This window comes from Oncorhynchus mykiss, chromosome 20 (assembly GCF_057628025.1).
Source record: "Oncorhynchus mykiss isolate SJ-2025 chromosome 20, ASM5762802v1, whole genome shotgun sequence".
NCBI lineage: Eukaryota > Metazoa > Chordata > Actinopteri > Salmoniformes > Salmonidae > Oncorhynchus > Oncorhynchus mykiss.
The window spans coordinates 16,292,203-16,302,025 of record NC_143041.1 but is presented as its reverse complement, the minus strand read 5'-3'; the positions used below and the strand labels follow the sequence as shown (position 1 = coordinate 16,302,025).

The window sequence follows — 9,823 nt, the reverse complement described above, 5'->3', positions numbered from 1 at the left end:
TGGTAAACCGTTATTGGTTGACAAATATGTCAGTCAATGTAAGCGTCTGACCTTGCGCGGCTGAATGTTTACGGAAGGGAGTCTGATGAATGACCACCACAATATCGGTGTGAAATCTTGAAAAACAGCTACGCAGGCCTATAGTTGACTTGTCTCATTTAGAATAGTAAACTCCTGTATTATTTCGAAGGATACAGCTAGCTAGGCTACAAAGGCCGTAGCTAGCTAGACAGCAAAAAACGTCAATTTGACTCAACGTCATATCTCAGTACGAGGAAGGGGTTCTCAAGGTAGGCTATTCAGACTATCCACCCGACTGGAGCTGCAGTAGTTGGTTTTGTGCTAAAAAAAATAGCTGATGGGTTATTGCTAGGGGTTTTAGTGGTTCAGACTATTATGATGATGATTAACAATGCATTCAGCCTGGTCTGGCATATTTGTATATTTGAGTAATTTAGCAGACGCTCTTACCCAGAGCGATTTACAGAAGCATAAAGTGCCTTGCTCAAGGGCACATTAACATATTTTTCACCTAGTTGGCTCGGTGATTTAAGCTAGCAACCTTTCGGTTACTGGCCAAAGTGCTTAAGCACTAGACTACCTGAGTGTCTGTATCTGCTAACCATGCCTTTATAGCACAGTCAGGTGGTAGTGCACTCGCCCTGTAACTGGGGTTGCTGGTTCAAACCCTGCTACGGCTTTTCCTCTCAAATACTGCAACAGGATACTATATTTCCAATTTCAGTACAAGTAGTCCTGACCAGACCTCTCTCCAGCACCATGTGGGACGAGGAGATCAGACATATGGCGTCCAGCCACGCCATCATGGCATCGGGGGTATTTATGGCGACAGTGGTGCCGGCGGTGCTAGTGCCGGGTTTCTCTGTGTATGGGACACACCTGCTGTGGCAGTACTCTGTTGCCGGGGTTGTCGCTGTGGTCAACATCTCCCTGTTCTGGCTGCTGGGGGTCAGCCCCCCTACCAAGAAACACACTATCACCTACAAGGTATACACACAGTCACCTAAAGAAACAGAAACACACACACTCACCTACAAGGCATACTCACTATGAAGATATTATCAGTTTTATACGAGAACTGAATGGTATGAGGTGATCATCTCTCTCTTCCCCCCCCCCCCCCCCAACCAGGTGTCTAGGTTGGTGCGTTCCTGTCTCTACTTGCTCCTCTCCTGTCTGTTCTTCCACACTGTAGTGGTCCTGTATGGAGCACCGTTACTGGAGTGAGTTCTGCCAAGACAGTGTGTTTCCACCTGCCAATATTGAGTGTGTCAGATTGTGTTGTAAGTCGTTGTGTTGAAAGTCTTTGGAAGTCTTTGTTTTTGAATCTTTCACTGTGTTTGTGTGTTAGGTCTGCGTTGGAGACGTTCTCTCTGGCGGTGTTGTTGACCAGTCTAACCACTCTGAGGTGTGTGTGTGTCCTCGGGCCCAACGTCCAAGCCTGGATAAGAGTCTTAAGTCGACATGGGTACTACCTCTATCTACGTCTACCTCTGTCTCTCTTGGTCTCTCTTTAAGTCTCGCATTTCTGTATTCTCTTATTCTCTCTCACATTCTAGTCAAACTCTCTCTCCAACTACTTCTTTATCTTCTCTCTCTCTCTCACTCTCGCGCTCACTCTCTCTCTCTGACAGAGACAGTATGTCTGTACTGTATGTCCACTGGGAGACAGTCTCTACCACTATGTCACAAGCTTCACAATGTCGATGCTATGTGTGTGTGTAAAATGTGTATATGTATACTTGTGTGATTTGTTTTAGGGCCATGTCGGTGTGGGACACTTCTCTACAGATGGTGGTCGGCTGCAGTGTTGTGGGAGCCTGGCTGGGAGCCTTCCCTATCCCTTTGGACTGGGACCGACCCTGGCAGGTCAGATCACACACACACACACACAGAAAGGCAATGAGTAGAGCTGACACGACTCCTTACTTTGTATATCAGTAAGCCGTGTTTGTTCTACACAATATATTTATATCACAACGTTGTTTCCTGTAGGTGTGGCCTGTGTCCTGCAGTCTGGGTGGAGTGATTGGTTACCTGACTGGGCTAGTCGTCGCCCCCGCCTGGATACACTGGCACCGGAAACACCTCACCTACAAGAGCAAGTGATGGGCAGGGAGGGAGGGAGTGTGGGTGGCTGTGAGAGAGTATGTTGTATGTATGTATGTATGTATATTGTATTTTTTATTTATTTTAACTAGGCAAGTCAGTTAAGAATACATTCTTATTTACAAAGACGGCCTACCAAAAGGCAAAAAGCCTCCTGCAGGGACGGGGACCCGGGATACATTTAAAAAAAAAAATGTTTAAAAATAAATATAAATACAACACTACATAAAGAGAGACCTAAGACAACAACATAGCAAGGCAGCAACACAACATGGTAGCAACACAACATGGTAGCAGCACAAAACATGGTACAAACATTATTGGGCACAGTCAACAGCACAAGAAGGTAGAGAAGGTAGAGACAACAATACATCACACAAAGCAGCCACAACTGTCAGTAAGAGTGTCCATGACTGAGTCTTTGAATGAAGAGATTGAGATAACTGTCCAGTTTGAGTGTTTGTTGCAGCTCGTTCCAGTCGCTCGCTGCAGCGAACTGAAAAGAGGAGCGACCCAGGGATGTGTGTGCTTTGGGGACTTCTAATAGAATGTGACTGGCAGAACGGGTATTGTATGTGGATGATGAGGGCTGCAGCAGTTATCTCAGATAGGGGGGAGTGAGGCCTAAGAGGGTTTTATAAATTAGCATCAACCAGTGGGTCTTGCGACGGGTATACAGAGATGACCAGTTTACAGAGGAGTATCGAGTGCAGTGATGTGTCCTATAAGGAGCATTGGTGGCAAATCTGATGGCCGAATGATAAAGAACGTCTAGCCGCTCGAGAGCACCCTTACCTGTTGATCTATAAATTATGTCTCCGTAATCTAGCATGGGTAGGATGGTCATCTGAATCAGGGTTAGTTTGGCAGCTGGGGTGAAAGAGGAGCGATTACGATAGAGGAAACCAAGTCTATATTTAACTTTAGCCTGCAGCTTTGATATGTACTGAGAGATGGACAGTGCACTGTCTGTCCATACAGACATACGTATGTGTATTGTATGTATGTGTATTGAATGTATGTGCATTGCATATTGGGGTGAAAGAGGAGTGATGTGTGTGTGTGTGTATTGTGTATGGAAGTGTATTGTATATATGTGCATGCTTGTTATGTCACTCCTCCAGGCTGCTGTTAAATTATCCAAGTAGTAATCCTGCTGTATTCCTTTGGTATCTGAATATGTATTGGGCTGTTGGTGGACAGGCCCTCTCCTGTAAAATATGATGTTGCCATGTAAAAATATTCCAGATTTCCTCTTTTTTTGACAAATAAAGTCTTAGTTTCTTTTTATTCCTTTGATTGTTTTTCCCTATAGGCTTCTAATAGGGTTTTTACAGACAGAAACCACAGAGCTGTACCGCCACAGCTGTGCATTTCACACACACACACACACACACACTGACACTATACCTTGAATTCCAAGGAACTGGCTGTAGATCTCTGAGATAGAAATTGTTTTATAACCATCCCCAGATATATGCCTCATCACAATTTTCAAAGAGCACAGTGTTCTCCATCATTGGGAAATGGAATGGCCCAGCCAAAGCTCAGACTTGAATCGCATTGAAAATCTGTGGAAAGATTGCTGTTCACCACCACTCCCCAGCTAATTTAAGAGGTTGATAAAATCTGCCGATACAGATTGCTGTCAAAGGTGCTTCTATGATTTGTTTAGCACAGCAACGTCGAATGAATGTAATTATTACAATTAACGACTTGGTCAAAACATGAGAAATTAACTTAACGACCAGCCCGCTTGGGTAGCAACTTAAGAACGCAAAAAATCAATTTACTAATTTAAAATGTTCGGAAAACAGGACCTCCGATTTGACACACTGAACTCTATCTGAGAAGTAGTTGGTGAACCAGGCGAGGTAGTCATTTAAAAAACCAATGCTATTGAGTCCAGTGTTGCCAACTCCTCAGTAATGAAAGTAGCTATTGGCTGTCCTAGAAGTCGCTAAATGACGTCATCGCATAATTGGCCATGTGCATGTAATTGTGATGGATGCTGTAGGAGAGAGAAACAATGTTGTGGGAGAGACAAAACGTGAGTAAAAAACACCCTAAATATGTTTAGAACTACAAATTAACTTTCTTCTGACAATTTTTTTTATGGCACAATTCCAACCCTCTTTTATCCGGGCTTGGGATGGCAAAAGTTTAGTTTTATTAATTTGGTTTGGTTTTTAACCTTATGGTCCACTTAGGAGCCTACAACAAGTCACAGTAAAACATGAACATTTTTAACCATATTTTTTTTTTGTATACAATCTACATGAACAATCTAAATGGACCAAAAAGAGACAATAGAAAAAACTGTCATTGGCAATGTGAGAAAATTATGGTAACTAGTCTGGCCCTAGTTCGGGTTAATTGTTTTTTTAATGTAAGCCAGGGCGGGATCAGCCAGCGGTGGCTTCCCGCATGCGCGATTCATTTGCAGTCTGGACGCGGAGGGGTGAACATCTGCTCTGACTGCAGCTGGGAGGGATTTCTGCACGAGGACTGGGCCGCCTGTGAGTGCTTTGGGACAGGGTGGGGCCCACGGCAGCACTCGCTGCTCGTTGAGAAGAGTAAGAACGATACATGCTTTCATGTCAGAGTCTCCAATAACACCAGAAAAAGTTGCTAGATTTGTTGCTAGTTGCTTTTTTGAAAATGTGTTGCTAGAGGGGTCTATACTCGCTAAATATAGCAACAAAGTCACTAAGTTGGCAACACTGATTGAGTCTGCAGATAAGAATGTGGTGATTGACAGAGGCGAAAGCCTTGGCCAGGTCGATGAAGACGGCTGCACAGTACTGTCTTTTATCGATGGCGGTTATGATATTGTTTAGGACCTTGAGCGTGGCTGAGGTGCACCCATGACCAGCTCGGAAACCAGATTGCATAGCGGAGAAGGTACGGTGGGATTCGGAATGGTCGGTGATCTGTTTGTTAACTTGGCTTTCGAAGACTTTAGAGAGGCAGGGCAGGATGGATATACAGTGGGGCAAAAAAGTATTTAGTCAGCCACCAATTGTGCAAGTTCTCCCACTTAAAAAGATGAGAGAGGCCTGTAATTTTCATCATAGGTACACTTCAACTATGGCAGACAAAATGAGAAACAAAATCCAGAAAATCACATTGTAGGATTTTTAATGAATTTATTTGCAAATTATGGTGGAAAATAAGTGTATGTCCAGGGCATAGCTGTGGGCTGAGGGGGGTCTATAACAAGCAGCAACAGTGAGAGACTTATTTATGGAAAGGTGGATTTATAAAAGTAGAAGCTCGAATTGTTTGGGCACAGACCTGGATAGTATGACAGAACTCTGCAGCCTATCTCTGCAGTAGATTGCAACTCCGCCCCCTCTGGCAGTTCTATCTTGATGGAAAATGTTGTAGTTGGGGATGGAAATTTCAGAATTTTTGGTGGTCCTAAGCCAGGATTCAGACATGGCTAGGATATCAGGGTTGGCGGCGTGTGCTAAAGCAGTGAATAAAACAAACTTAGGGAGGAGGCTTCTGATGTTAACATGCATGAAACCAAGGCTTTTACGGTTACAGAAGTCAACAAAAGCACCGCCAGCATTCAAAAGTGACCAAAACATCAGCCAGGAAGCATAGGAACTGAGAAGTGGTCTGTGGTCACCACCTGCAGAACCACTCCTTTATTGGGGGTGTCTTGCTAATTGCCTATAATTTCCACCTGTTGTCTATTCCATTTGCACAACAGCATGTGAAATTTATTGTCAATCAGTGTTACTTCCTAAGTGGACAGTTTGATTTCACAGAAGTGTGATTGACTTGGAGTTACATTGTGTTGTTTAAGTGTTCCCTTTATTTTTTTGAGCAGTATATAACATTCTATTGGTTGCAAGAATTTTGTATAGTAACTTAAATTGGAAATTTCGAAGTTTTGAATCCGGCGTTGTTTTGCGTATCAATTCATAAACCATGTGCCATGGAATGGGTACATCGAAAATCTCTTCCCAACTATTTTGCAATTTACAGTGCCTTGCGAAAGTATTCGGCCCCCTTGAACTTTGCGACCTTTTGCCACATTTAAGGCTTCAAACATAAAGATATAAAACTGTATTTTTTTGTGAAGAATCAACAACAAGTGGGACACAATCATGAAGTGGAACGACATTTATTGGATATTTCAAACTTTTTTAACAAATCAAAAACGGAAAAATTGGGCGTGCAAAATTATTCAGCCCCTTTACTTTCAGTGCAGCAAACTCTCTCCAGAAGTTCAGTGAGGATCTCTGAATGATCCAATGTTGACCTAAATGACTAATGATGATAAATACAATCCACCTGTGTGTAATCAAGTCTCCGTATAAATGCACCTGCACTGTGATAGTCTCAGAGGTCCGTTAAAAGCGCAGAGAGCATCATGAAGAACAAGGAACACACCAGGCAGGTCCGAGATACTGTTGTGAAGAAGTTTAAAGCCGGATTTGGATACAAAAAGATTTCCCAAGCTTTAAACATCCCAAGGAGCACTGTGCAAGCGATAATATTGAAATGGAAGGAGTATCAGACCACTGCAAATCTACCAAGACCTGGCCGTCCCTCTAAACTTTCAGCTCATACAAGGAGAAGACTGATCAGAGATGCAGCCAAGAGGCCCATGATCACTCTGGATGAACTGCAGAGATCTACAGCTGAGGTGGGAGACTCTGGCCATAGGACAACAATCAGTCGTATATTGCACAAATCTGGCCTTTATGGAAGAGTGGCAAGAAGAAAGCCATTTCTTAAAGATATCCATAAAAAGTGTTGTTTAAAGTTTGCCACAAGCCACCTGGGAGACACACCAAACATGTGGAAGAAGGTGCTCTGGTCAGATGAAACCAAAATTGAACTTTTTGGCAACAATGCAAAATGTAATGTTTGGCGTAAAAGCAACACAGCTCATCACCCTGAACACACCATCCCCACTGTCAAACATGGTGGTGGCAGCATCATGGTTTGGGCCTGCTTTTCTTCAGCAGGGACAGGGAAGATGGTTAAAATTGATGGGAAGATGGATGGAGCAAAATACAGGACCATTCTGGAAGAAAACCTGATGGAGTCTGCAAAAGACCTGAGACTGGGACGGAGATTTGTCTTCCAACAAGACAATGATCCAAAACATAAAGCAAAATCTACAATGGAATGGTTCAAAAATAAACATATCCAGGTGTTAGAATGGCCAAGTCAAAGTCCAGACCTGAATCCAATCGAGAATCTGTGGAAAGAACTGAAAACTGCTGTTCACAAATGCTCTCCATCCAACCTCACTGAGCTCGAGCTGTTTTGCAAGGAGGAATGGGAAAAAATGTCAGTCTCTCGATGTGCAAAACTGATAGAGACATACCCCAAGCGACTTACAGCTGTAATCGCAGCAAAAGGTGGCGCTACAAAGTATTAACTTAAGGGGGCTGAATAATTTTGCACGCCCAATTTTTCAGTTTTTGATTTGTTAAAATAGTTTTAAATATCCAATAAATGCCATTCCACTTCATGATTGTGTCCCACTTGTTGTTGATTCTTCACAAAAAAATAAAGTTTTATATCTTTATGTTTGAAGCCTGAAATGTGGCAAAAGGTCGCAAAGTTCAAGGGGGCCGAATACTTTCGCAAGGCACTGTATATGGCACAGCTGTCTGTTTTCTGGTCCTTAAATGAAATTGGTATATGTTTTTATTTATCACACTTTTCTTTAACCATTTATGTTCTTTAATACAGGGCCGACATACAACTTCCTTACTTTTCTCCCCTTCTACTTGCCTCTTCCATTTATGTGGTAATGCTGCAATTAATTTGTTGTAATTTTGGGAAGAGCAGACATGTCCATATGTCTGTGTTAGCTGTATGTGTGACAACTCCACCAGTCCTATTTATGATATCATTCACTAAAATTATATATATTTTTTTTATTATTCGAAAAATGTTTTTTTAAATCAATTAGTAGTATATTTGAGTTTAACCACAGTATTTGTTGTATTATTTGTTCTGTCTTTTCAGGTGGATTAAACTGAAAGTGCAACCAACTTTCTAAGGCTGGTAAAAAATAATGATATTTTGGAGAAAGTGAGCAGGTGGAATCTGAATAAAGGGAAAAAGGCCCTTCTTGAACATAGGATGAGACATTCTTACCAATTTACTAGAGAACCAGTTTGGATTTAAGTATAACTTTTGTATGACTGATGCCTTTAGTGAGAGGTCTAATGCTTTAATATTTAATAATTTCTGCCCTCCGAATTCATATTCGTTATGTAAATAGGCCCTTTTAATTTTGTCTGGCTTGCCATTCCAAATAAAATTGAATATTTTTGGTTCATATAATTTAAAAAGCAGGTCACTCGATGTAGACAAAACATTGAGCAAATAGATAAACTGTGATATGACTAAAGCGTTAATCAGGGTTATTTTTCCACAAATAGACCGGTATTTTCCTTTCTATGGTAGCAAGATCTTATCTATTTTTGCTAACTTTCTATAAAAATTATTGGAGTGAGATCATTTCTTTCTTTTGGGATTTGTATACCGATTATGTCCACATCTCCGTCATACCATTTAATTGGTAAACTACATGGTAATGTAAAATTAGCATTTTTTTTGTGATCCAATACGTAGTATCACTTATCATAATTTGGTTTTAATCCAGAGAGGATAGCAAAAGTATTTAGTTCCTCTGAGGCCGTGGAGAGATTCTGTGTTTTTTAAAGAAAGCATGAATCATTAGCGTACAATGGTACCTTAGTTTTTAAGACACGGATTTCTAATCCCTTAATATTACTGTTTGATCTGATCTTACCAGCTAACATTTCCATGGCAATAATAAATAGATATGCCGATAGTGGACAACCTTGTTTTACTCCTCTTGACAGTTTAAAACTTTCTGAGATGTAGCCATTATTTACTATTTTACACCTAGGGTTACTATGCACAACTTTAACCCATTTTATAAGAGATTCCCCAAAATGTAAATATTCTAGGCATTTATATATAAACTCCAGTCATACTTTATCAAAAGCCTTTTCAAAATCAGCTATGAAAACCAGGCCTGGTGTCCCCAATATTTCATGGTATTCTATTGTTTCCAGTACTTGTCTTATATTATCTCCAATGTAAAAAACTGATTAGTCTGATTAGGATGAATAATATCTGACAATACTTTTTTAATTCTATGCGTCAAGCATTTTGCTAGGATTTTTGCATCACAACACTGAAGCACGTTGTGTTAGCTAATCCAAGTTTATCATTTTAAAAGGCTAATTGATCATTAGAAAACCCTTTTGCAATTATGTTAGCACAGCTGAAAACTGTTGTTCTGGTTAAAGAAGCAATAAAACTGGCCTTCTTTAGACTAGTTGAGGATCTGAAGCATCAGCATTTATGGATTCGATTACAGGCTCAAAATGGCTAGAAACAAAGACATTTCTTCTGAAACTCATCAGTCTATTCTTGTTCTGAAAAATGAAGGCTATTCCATGTGGGAAATTGCCAAGAAACTGAAGATCTTGTACAACACTGTGTACTACTCCCTTCACAAAACAGAGCAAACTGGCTATAACCAGAATAAAGAGGAGTGGGGGGCCCCGGTGCACAACTGAGCAAGAGGAAAAGTACATTGGAGTGTATAGTTTGAGAAACAGACACCTCACAATTCCTCCACTGGCAGCTTCATTAAATAGTGCCTGCAAAACACCAG

At 41.2% G+C, this 9,823-nt stretch overlaps 1 protein-coding gene across 1 annotated transcript; it reads left to right on the top strand.

The window, feature by feature from the left end:
* Positions 1-12: 12 nt before the first annotated feature.
* On the top strand, positions 13-3,420 carry LOC110498969 (GPI ethanolamine phosphate transferase, stabilizing subunit). The gene is made up of 6 exons (XM_021575711.3): positions 13-290; positions 746-1,008; positions 1,153-1,244; positions 1,373-1,489; positions 1,782-1,890; positions 2,017-3,420. Exons 2-6 carry the CDS (start codon positions 781-783, stop codon positions 2,128-2,130), a joined length of 660 nt encoding a protein of 219 aa, XP_021431386.3. The 5' UTR covers positions 13-290; positions 746-780; the 3' UTR covers positions 2,131-3,420.
* The last annotated feature ends 6,403 nt before the right edge of the window (positions 3,421-9,823 follow it).

Excerpts from the sequence above, each read along its gene's own strand:
- LOC110498969 (XM_021575711.3), top strand. The coding sequence starts at position 781 with ATGTGGGACGAGGAGATCAGACATATGGCGTCCAGCCACGCCATCATG. Across the intron at positions 1,245-1,372 it reads TATGGAGCACCGTTACTGGA|GTCTGCGTTGGAGACGTTCT; the intron begins GTGAGTTCTGCC and ends TTTGTGTGTTAG. Across the intron at positions 1,490-1,781 it reads AGAGTCTTAAGTCGACATGG|GGCCATGTCGGTGTGGGACA; the intron begins GTACTACCTCTA and ends GATTTGTTTTAG.